Source organism: Acartia tonsa, chromosome 12 (assembly GCF_053477335.1).
Source record: "Acartia tonsa isolate MP-2025a chromosome 12, ASM5347733v1, whole genome shotgun sequence".
In the NCBI taxonomy this organism is placed as follows: domain Eukaryota; kingdom Metazoa; phylum Arthropoda; class Copepoda; order Calanoida; family Acartiidae; genus Acartia; species Acartia tonsa.
The window spans coordinates 38,199,680-38,211,283 of NC_137271.1; the positions used below are offsets into that span (position 1 = coordinate 38,199,680).

General features: G+C 30.4%; 1 protein-coding gene across 1 annotated transcript in view; it reads right to left on the reverse strand.

Moving 5' to 3' along the window:
• The window catches only part of LOC145334071 (HAUS augmin-like complex subunit 4), a 32,640-nt gene that overhangs the window by 20,864 nt on the left and 172 nt on the right, over positions 1 to 11,604 (reverse strand). The window contains exons 2-6 of the mRNA XM_080179357.1: positions 11,486 to 11,579; positions 10,857 to 10,928; positions 10,250 to 10,344; positions 9,839 to 9,950; positions 9,507 to 9,569 (exon numbers count right to left, since the gene is read on the reverse strand). Coding sequence (XP_080035483.1) covers positions 9,507 to 9,569; positions 9,839 to 9,950; positions 10,250 to 10,344; positions 10,857 to 10,928; positions 11,486 to 11,579 — 436 coding nt within the window. The remainder of the gene's footprint in view (positions 1 to 9,506; positions 9,570 to 9,838; positions 9,951 to 10,249; positions 10,345 to 10,856; positions 10,929 to 11,485; positions 11,580 to 11,604) is intronic.

An 11,604-nucleotide genomic window follows, 5' to 3' on the forward strand; every position in this document is an offset into this window, starting at 1 on the left:
GATTTAGGAAGCGTAGCAACTCTATAATTGTTACAAGATCTTAATCATCTTATTTTTGGAATACTGATTCCTATGACAACAAGGGACAATGTTATAAGCAAAGCATATCTTTAATGAAGTCCCATAAATTTAATTATGTTCTTATAAAGTATCATGCTAATTTAGTTCTGACACTCTATAATTGTAAATGTTCATTAACATTTGACATTACAGCAGTAGGGACCACTTTTAACGTCTTAAGTCATGACACGATGTCGGGTCGAGATTCAAACCTATCACCTCCCAGACAATGAGCGGATGCGCTACGTGTTGAGCCACGATTGCGAGTTACACACAATATTTAATAATTATGTTATCTTATTTGTTGGCCCAGAAGCTTTCGGTACTTATATCGAAGTTTTATAATCGCAGGAACCTAAAGGGATATGACAATGGCCGATAAATTAATTTACATCCCCAGTGAACAAAAATTAATAGATTACAATTAGAATTAGAAACGTTTCGAAACTATAGTTTATAAACTTTGGGGACTTGATTCACAAACAGCCCAATTTACCATCCCTCTCTGAAAAACGCACGCTCATTGGTCAGTATAGGTACTTTTTTTATTGTCCATTGTCTTATTCCTTACAATTCTTGTTATAAACGAAAATTAAGGTTGAATTAAAGAAAAAAATCATCTATAAAAGCAATGCTTTAAAACAAAAATATTGGTTCTTTCACTTGAAGTACCCTTTTGAGCAATGGAACCTAAAAATTTTGGGTCGGGTTTGGTTAGGTTATATAAGTAGGGAGGGGGGGGGGGGGAGGCATTATTACTTAAAACATTTTTATATGATGCATATCATAGAGCAGTTACAAAGAAGAAGGTGTTATTGGACAGGAAATTATATTTAACCAACTTTATCTTAGTTATCGGCTAAATCATTGGTAGATTAGTTAACAAACTTTTCAACTGATGATATTATAATATTTCTTAGTATTAAAATCCAAAAACTTAAGTGCAGGTCAAATAAATAATAAAAATGATGTCTTAATAAGTTTGTATTGACGAAGCCCAATCTGTACCACTTTTGAGCAAGACGATTCTTATATGACGTCATATCCTTATACTAAAGTAACAGGATGTTTGTCTGTCTGTGTGTCTGTGTGTACCGAAGGATCTCGCTAACCGCTGAATCGATCGGGTTCTCCTTAACAGGGTAGATTCTCATATGTCCTGGGAAGGTTTTTAACTATTTTGGGGGAGGGTACTACCACCCTCCCAAAAGAAATGACAAAAAAATCGAAAATTTTTGTTAAATACGGGAGACTTCTACGTAAAATAAAGAGGTATCGTACTAAAGAATTATCGTAGCAAACAAAAACATTTAAAGTGCCACTAGAGGCCTCTAGGGGCGTAGCCGCTAGTAAAGGAAAAAGAAAAATGGAAGTGAGGGGAAAGAAAAATCTCTTCAAAAGAGATGGGAGAAAAGGGAATCGTCTTGCTCAAAAGTGGGACAGATTGGGCTTCGTCGTTTGTATTTAATTGGTCTAATTTAGCAATTAAAAAGGCAAAAAGAATTTTTTTAAAGTCACACCTCTACGGAAAATTCGAGCAAACAATAACTCCCTTTTTACCAGTTTTGTTAGCCAGGGCCTTCGTTCCCTTCAGGTCCAGCAAGTCTGGGATAAATCTTGTAATAATTTTGAAATTTTTATTATTTGATAAATAATCTTTTGCCAGGTAGAAAGGGGACATTATGCTGTTAATTACATTGATACCCGAAGTTTTATAACAACTTTATCTTATTTGTTTTATTTTTAAGGAGTAATCTTGTTTATTGTCATAGGGGATGTAATACAATTTTTCTCTATTATCGTATCCCTTTAAATGCCTGTCCCTCACAGCTTAAGATCAGGGCTCGGCAGCCGCGTGTAAACTTCAGTGAAATCGTCATATTACAACTTTAATATATAGCTGGAAGTCTTAACCTGTTCCTAAAAACACTATCCTTCTGTTCGATTTTTTGTCACAATAGCAGGTTTAAACTTGAATCGTATTCGAGGCTACTGTACGGCTTCCTAGCCCTGTTTAAAATACAAGTTGTTTCCAGTATGGCTTCGTAATCTAATAATATCCGCTGAAGTAAAACATGTTCTCAATAATACTGAAAAATTATGTATAGCATCTTATTACATATAATTATTCACGAATATTTGAATAAGAATCATAAAATTTTTACCAGTTTTGATAGACCGGACCTTCGGCATCTAGGGTCTAAAAAAACTGGGTTTAATCTTAGATTTTTCATTTTTATATTTTCATGTCCGCTGAAAGCTGCCTATGATACGATGCAATTATATTTATTTATCACTTTATATGCATAGTTTATCTGCTATTGTCCTCTCCCTCCATATTATATTTTAATGTCATCAAATTATCCCTTCTGCAGATAAAATTATTGGTTTAAAAGTTTGGACACTTCTGTTTGTAACCAACCAATCAATGTTCAAGTTTGTTTGTAAAAAATTTAAAGGAGCTTTGTAAAGGGAGGGAGCATTGGACTGAAGATTTTACCACGTTATTTAAACACAATCTCTCATTTGTTGAAGTAAACTTTGGATACTTAGAAAAAATTGATTAGGTTGTACAAAAATCATCCATTTTCATATCCTTTATAAAAAAAAAATTCTTTTGGGTCTTCACTTCCGCATATTTTCATATTTGCAATCTTATACTCGCCAAATAACACAATAACATCTATATTAGAGAGAGGTTAATTAGTAATTTATTTGTGCAGTAATGATGTTAATGGTTTGATTTTTAAAAGCGAAGCTTTTCTATAATTAGGGTCGGTCCGTCCGTCCGTAACGGATAGCTTTTTTCGTTAATTTAAGCATGTTAGAATCGTCCTATCGATTTCAAATTTTGCATGGTGATTCCTTTAGCAGTTAGGTACGATTTAGAGAGCGTAGCAACTCTATAATCATTACCAAAATGTCCGTACGTTCATTTTAAACATGTTGATTTTTTTACTTTTTTAATATCAAATTTTTATGTGATCTAATCATTGGATTGATCTGATTTTTGGTATATTGATTCCTGGGACAACAAAGTATAATGTAATAAACGAAGCAACTCTATAATCAAGTCCTAAAAATGTAAGTATGCCTATAAACATTATCCTGTATCAAGCAGTTTTTTAACAAATTAACTTACAATTTTGCTTTGACTCTTATACATTTATATTAGGATTATTCAGTTCTGAAACTATACAAGTGTTAATGTCCGTTTGTCCTACCGTTACAGTGCTTCGTTTTTATGTATGTTGTCATCCTTGTTTTTTTTTATAAATTATGGAGGAAGTGATGACACGCCATTAGTTCTCATTAAAGAAAGACAAACATTCTATTAAAAAACTTTATACTATACTGATATTAACGCGCAACCATGGCTTAACACGTAGGGCATCAACTCATTGTCGAGGAATTGATGGGATCAAGTCTCGGTTCAACACTGCGTCAAAACTAAGGACGTTAAAAATGGTTCCTACTGCACAGATGCTTTTCAGATGTTCGACATTAATAATTAGAGTAGGGGAAATGCCTTGGACTAAAATAGGCACAACTCATTACCATGCACAGTTAGGACTTCTAGACAAAGGTCGTGCAAACAAAGAGTTGGTTGTCTATTACATAGGTGTTACCTTACTAAATACACTTGGCGATTAAGCATAATTATATAATATTGATTTTTATAAATGTTAAGTATATTCATAAATAGCGCGGCAGTATTATAACTTAATATCCCTAGTAATCTCTCCCCTTGTGATTAAGTATTTTTTTGGTAAATTACTGATTTTAACAAGGGGAATTATGTCCATAAGTTAGCAACATTATAATAATCTAATTCTAACGAGGACAGTTATATCCATTAGTAGCACAGCAACATTATTTTAATTCTAACAAGGACAGTTATATCTATTAGTAGTACAGCAACATTATTTTATTCTGATTTTAACAAGGATAGGTATATGCATAAGTAGCACAGAAACATTATACCATACTAATTTTATCAAGCATAAGTAGGAAAGCAACAATATACTATTCTAATTTTACCAAAGGATCCCCTCCACCTCTGTTTTTTCTTATTTCCTGTGCCTGAAATATGATTTAACACATAATTTTAGAGTTGAATTTCCTTGAATATTTTATTTTCTTGGCTCTTATAAAAGATAGACTGCTGAAACTTCTTGTTAACATTTCCATCATTAAGAAGCATAATCAACTATAAAACATCCATTCAGTCTGATTTTTTCCCCAGCTATTTTTATATTTTTCACATTTTCCCCCATATCTTCAATGTTCTTGGTTCTATTTACAAAATAAAATTTCCTGTCATTCTAAGAAAACATCTGTAGTGGTCAGACTGCTTTTTAGTAGATTTTTGTTTATTTTTCATATTTTCTAAATACCTTTGGTGTTATGGTCCGATTTAAAAATTCTTTTTAGATTACAGTATTAAAAATAAATTTTCAAGGAATTTCAAGCAATTTTGGTGTTTAAAGATGAAAGTACAAGTAGCTTTTTTGATTTTTTATATATTTCCCAATCTTTGGTGTTTTCAGTCCTTTTTTTAAAGTTTTTTTTGTAAATAATAGTATCAAAATGATATTTCCTGTTCTTCTGAGAACACTTTAGCATCTACATGACATTAAAATTTTATGAATAACTGAAAAAAGATAAGGTTATAATATTTTGTCTATGTCACATAATTTAATATTTTAATTTCTATTATGAGCAATAGAAATCTTTCAAAATTTTCATTTCATAAAAAGGGGTATTTTTATTGGAAAAATATATAATTAGTTACTGGAAACCTAAATTTGTTTTATGAATATATGAATATAATTTTGAATCTAGGTTACATACTTTAATTTCAAAATTTCTAACATGAGCATTGAGTATTGTACATAAAATGTCAGTTTGAAATGCCTAAAAATTTTTTTGTTATTGAAGCTGAAGGCTTCAAATTTTGGGATATTGGGTCTACTTGTGGCAGTCTTTCAGCAGCTATAGCGTTATATTTCTTGCAGGCATCCTTTAAAATTTTTAAAAAATGTTATTCCACAGGGTCATTCCAGAGAAATGATTTTTTAAAAACTTAATTAGGCATGGAAAATAAAACAATTGTGTAAAATGCTTTGTATATTTGGAAAACCTATCCTCAGACATTTATGTTTCAAATATTTAACAATGATGTTTACAACAAATTATGCCTTATAAACTGGTTTTTGCAAAGGCCTTATTTTTGAAGATGTATGGATTTAAAGATTGGGGAAAAATGCATACATTTTTAAAATTCAAATTGCACAGCTTGTATTAATAGTAGAAAAACGTTATGCACACCGTTAGAATTGTCATAAACTCTAGTTTTTGAAAATATAAGTATTATTTTTGTGGTATTTGTAGTTTAGGAGCTACATTGAAAAATGTGAGAAAGGTTGAAAAGTTTTAAGTAAGTTGAAACATTTTAACACATAGCTCCTGTACTATACATAGCACATGAATGGTTCTTATATATCCAAAAACTAAAGTTTATGACAATTCTAACAGTATGCATAACGTTTTTTTACTATTAAAGCAAGCTGCGCAATTTGAATTTTTAAAATGTGAGCATTTTTTCCATTATGTTTAAATCAGAAAATCATCAAAAATAAGGCATTTAGAAAAACCGTTTTTGAAAGCATAATTTGTCACAAAAATAACTTTTAAATATTTGAAACATTAATGTCCCAGAATAGGTTTTCAAAATATACAAAGCATTTTACACAATTGTTAGAAAAACCGTTTTTGTAGGCATAATTGGTCAAAAAAATCATTTTTAAATATTTGAAACATGAATGTCCCAGAATAGGTTTTCCAAATCTATAAAGCATTTTATATAATTTTTTATTTTCCATGTCTAATTTAGTTTTTTTTAAATCATTTCTCTTGAATGACCCGGTAGTATATAGGTAGTATAAGACTTTTGTTACTTTTCTCTCATTTCAAAGTTTTGATTCTGTAAAATTACCAATTTATCAAGGGTATTATGCATTAGTTATTGTGTAACAGAAAATCAGGTTCAAATAAAAGTTTTAAAAAACTGAAATTCTAGAATATTGCTTGAGAGAAAAGTTGGCAAGTCTGTAGGATGTAGTTAATGCAATTTAAAGATAAAAATTTTGACTAAAAGTATATTAGCTTTAAAAAAAACAATGTAAGGAAAAGCTATAAACTTTTAAAAATGGTGTAGTTATTTGGGGGTGGAATTTTTTTTATTCCCCCAAAGTAATATTTTTAAAATATCGTCAACCTTTAAACACTCAATATGTGTAAAGAAGTGCTTATAACTTAGATTTTTAATTACAATTTTGTAAAAAGTTTTTGCCAGTAATAAAAAAATGATTTTTACCTCAATTTTGCTAAAAGAATCTTTCAAGTTAAGTTACTTTTCCTTAGTCACTTTTTCAAAACTTTTTCAAAACAAAACAAGATTTTTTAAACCTTGAATAAAATAAAAAAAAACATTTCTAAAAATGTTTAAGTGCCTACAGGCAACCCCAAATTCAATTGGGAGGGTAATCACCCCAGTACCCCCCCCCCCCCCCCCTTTGGACATCACTGCACTTTTATTATATTTTTGAAATTTTTAAAATGAAAGTCTAACCCTAAATGAAAAATACTATTTAAAATATTTATTTAGTTTTATCAATAGCAAAAAGTTATTGGGATATTTTGTGGTCATATTTTCTATATTTAACTAGAATTCATTGATTCTAAAAATTCATAATCATTCATTAATATTTATGTAAAAAATATTAACTAAAATTTGTTAAGAATTATTTTATGTATATCATATCATATTCATTATATATATATATAATTTTTTCTTATGAGTTTTTCAGTGGAGAACAGAGCTGAGCAAATCAATCAAAAATATCATTAGAGGACATTAGGATCACTTTAAGGGCAGATTGTCTCAGTCTGTTGTTGGAGTGGTTTTGCTGGACCTTTTATAACACAACATTAAATTAGAAACATCAGATTGATTTATGCTGAAAACTAGTGAGCTTTAAGTAGAAATATAATTTAATTGTATCAATTTCAACCTAATTTTCATCAGTCCAAATTTTGGTAATATTTTACTATATAATTTAATATAATTTTACTTTTAAAAGCTTTTTTATTGATTTTTTAACAGCAATAAAGGGTCTTATAATTCAGTAAGCCATAATTGAGTCAAGATTTTTTTTAAATGTAGACTTTTGCAGCAAAAAGTAGAATTCAAGTTTTAGTTAATTTTAAAGCAAAAATCCTAGAATATTACTAAAAAAGCTTTATTGAGACAAGCAATTTTTATCATTATTTACTGGCTAAGTTCTTCCCCTTTTGCTACAAGCTTCTAATTAAGTAAGCAAATGTTTTGGTTAATTTTTTAATTATGTCCTTTGTTTATATTATAAAACCCTTAACTAAACAAGCTATCTTTTTGGTTAATATATTAATTATTTCCTTCATTATTATTATTGAAAACCTTTACCTAATCAAGCAAGTTTTGTGATTCATTTCTTAATAATATCCTCTATCTTTACTATACAATCCTTACTAGCTAGTTCTGTGATTAATTTCTTACATATGTCCTCCAGTTTTGTCATAGAACACTTACATCTACAAGCCCTTTTTGTCATTAGTTTCTAGCTTAATTAAGAAATTAATCACAACAATTGCTTGTTTAAGTAATAATTTTGTAGCAAAAATAGATGATATAAGTAGGACATTAATCACAAAAATGGCTTGTTTAAGTAAGGATTTTGTAGCAAAAATGGAAGATATAAGTAGGACATTAATCACAAAAATGGCTTGTTTAAGTAAGGATTTTGCAGCAAAAATGGAAGATTTAAATAAGCAATCAACCCCAAAAATGGCTTATTTCAGTAAGGTTTTTGCAACAAAAATGGATGATTTAAGTAAGCAATCAACCCTAAAAATGGCTTATTTGAGTAAGGATTTTGCAACCAAAATGGGTGATTTAAGTAAGTAATCAACCCCAAAAATGGCTTATTTAAGTAAGGATTTTGTAGCAAAAATGGATGATTTAAGTAAGCAATCAACCCCAAAAATGGCTTATTTAAGTAAGGTTTTTGCAACAAAAATGGATGATTTAAGTAAGTAATCAACCCCAAAAATGGCTTATTTAAGTAAGGTTTTTGCAACAAAAATGGATGATTTAAGTAAGCAATCAACCCCAAAAATGGCTTATTTAAGTAAGGATTTTGCAACTAAAATGGATGATTTAAGTAAGTAATCAACCCCAAAAATGGCTTATTTAAGTAAGGTTTTTGCAACAAAAATGGATGATTTAAGTAAGCAATCAACCCCAAAAAAGGCTTATTTAAGTAAGGATTTTGCAACCAAAATGGATTATTTAAGTAAGCCATTTTTGGGGTTGATTGCTTACTTAAATCATCCATTTTTGCTACAAAATCCTTACTTAAATAAGCCATTTTTTGGGTTGATTACTTACTTAAATCATCCATTTTTGTTGCAAAATCCTTACTTAAATAAGCCATTTTTGGGGTTGATTGCTTACTTAAATCATCCATTTTTGTTGCAAAAACCTTACTTAAATAAGCCATTTTTGGGGTTGATTGCTTACTTAAATCATCCATTTTTGCTACAAAATCCTTACTTAAATAAGCCATTTTTGGGGTTGATTACTTACTTGCATCATCCATTTTGGTTGCAAAATCCTTACTTAAATAAGTAATCAACCCCAAAAATGGCTTATTTAAGTAAGAATTTTGCAACAAAAATGGATGATTTAAGTAAGTAATCAACCCCAAAAATGGCTTACTTAAGTAAGGGTTTTGCAGCAAAAATGGAGGATTTAAGTAAGCAATCAACCCCAAAAATGGCTTGTTTAAGTAAGGATTTTGTAGCAAAAATGGAAGATATAAGTAGGACATTAATCACAAAAATTGCTTGTTTAAGTAAGGATTTTATAGCAAAAATGGAAGATATAAGTAGGACATTAATCACAAAAATGGCTTGTTTAAGTAAGCAATCAACTACAAATATAGCCTAAATGGCTGAGAAGGGATTAAATTTTGAGGAAAAATAATCCGGATTAAAATCTTAATCTGTAAGACATTTACCTCAAAAGCGTCCGATTTTGCTGATTCTTATCAGCCACCCTTATTTTTGGGGTTTTTTAGGGGTTTATAGGGCAATAATAGTTCTTCAAGTAAGCAATTAACCTACGAAAATGGCTCGTTAGTCCGACATGTCCGATTTAAGTAAGCCACTTTTGTTGTAAAGTGCGGACTTTCCCGATGTGAGCACGTCCTACTTAAATCTGACAAAAATGCTTATATAAGCACAAATAAAGGTAAATTGCTGAGACAGAGATTACTAGGGATTTATTTCAAAGTAAGAGTTCTGTGCTCGACTCGGTACTTTGAGGGAAACCTTGTTTTCACCTGTTATTTTCTCGTGAAGCCTGACTAGATGGGGATGGATAAGGCTGGCTTTCAATCCTAGATCTAAAAGAAAAATACATCCTATTACACAAAGTAGCAATGTTTGTTTGTCTGAAGCTGAAGATCTCTGTGATGGTTTAAGGCTATTTTCCTGCCCCCCCCCCCTCCCCCCCAGAGGCTAGGGTCGAAACAACTAGTAATCCTTTAAAGTAGTAAAAGATTAAATTTCTAAATTAAAATAAATTTCCTCGATTGTTTTTGTTTGTTTAGTGATTTTTTTTGTAATATTCACATGCAATGTTGCCAATGGATGTTATATTCCTTGTTTTTACCTGAATCTGATTCTTGATGATTTGTTATTAGATAAAGACTTTTCAAGCTGTCAAACAATCTGCCTTCAATGTTTTGTTTCAATACTTTTTGTAGTTGTATGCTTGTCTGGGGCCTATGATTTCATGATAATACCATTTAATCTTCGCATAATCTTTCACACATACGACGGTTTTCCTCATTACCGTCTTATTTTAAGAAAAAAAATATGTTGGAGGGGGGTTGTAAGTTGGTGTTTTATCAAAGGATAGGTTAGGTTAAATGTTTAGAAAATTAAATCTATCTGTTCCTTAGCCGATAAAATATCGTAATTTATCGTAAATTTTTATATTATTATCCATTTATCAATACAAAACAGTTTGAAAATTTAAAAATAGAAATTCTAAGTTTTATGTAATATTATGGTATTATTTCCTTTCAAAAAGTGAAGAGTCAAGTGCTAGTGTGGTGATTTTTTCTGCTGGTGTGTCTCCCCGTCGTACATCTGTACTGCCGAGATCTATGCAACCTAAAAATTCAAAGATATTAAGGGATATGACATGACAATGGACGATAAACAGATGTACACCTCCAATTGTGATAATCACAATTACCCCTCTTAAGATTAAAATGATTTGACACTGGTACTTTGACACAATCAAGATTTATTAAATTATTCAAAGTTTTTCCGCCAAGGAATGAGAGAGAGAGAGGGTTAGGGAGTTCTGTGGTTGGTTCAGTCAGTAATAAGATTGCAAAATGGGAGAGGGGGAGTGGCAAGATTTAAAAAAAAAATTATTCAACCCAAAATACTTGTCTTTACTTCTTAATCCTTATACTTATGGCGGTTGTGCCACTAGCATCTATGAGCTCTGTGTTAAAATAGGAGGGAGAGAGGGCCAAGTCTTAAATCCAACCCATCACCTATCTGAAAGTTCTCTAAAATTGAGAACTCAGTTGATTCAGTGGTTAACCCATTTGTGTTATCATTCATCTTTAATTTAATCAAAGCTGTTCAAAATATTTAAATCAACCTCTAACCTGATAATTCAGCCAGTGTCAGAATTCTAGCAACTTCATCCTGAACTGGACAATTAACATCCATTGATATGTCTAAAATAAAATATCTTAAATAGTTCAATAATATTAGAAACGCAGCTACTCTATTAATAAGGTTTGCTAGACGCAAAGACGTAAATGGGAAGGAGGAGGTGGGGTAAAATGATGAATGAAAACACCTCCCCCAGGGCCCCAACCCATTAAAATCTCTCATGAAACCCCCAAAAATTTTGTTTGCCTTAATTCAACCCTTAGTTTTTACATTTTTTTACATATTTGACATTTTCCACCCAAAAATAGTTTTACCCCCTTAATTCCCCCCCCCCCCCAAATATATTTTAATGGAGATTTTTTAAAAGTAAAATCGCACGCAAATAAACGCCTACTGCACTGATAATCTTATTGTGAAGCTACTATTGTTCAAATAGCTTTTTTTATAACTACAATCAATCATTTAAAATTATATTCATTGAATATGTCACAAGAAAAAAATAATACCTATTAAGGTAAAATATCTTTAAAATTGTCTAATTGTCATTGTTAGAAACTTTTCATATCAATGAAGGACATATTTTTATTTTTTACTTTAAAAAAATAGAATTTAATTTTACCAGAAATAATTTTGTACAGTATTTGACTTGGCATGAATTTCCTTCGTTTTTCCGACAGATTTTTTCTTGATAACTTTAATTTTTGTTCAGATTCCTGAAAAATACACATAAAGAAATAA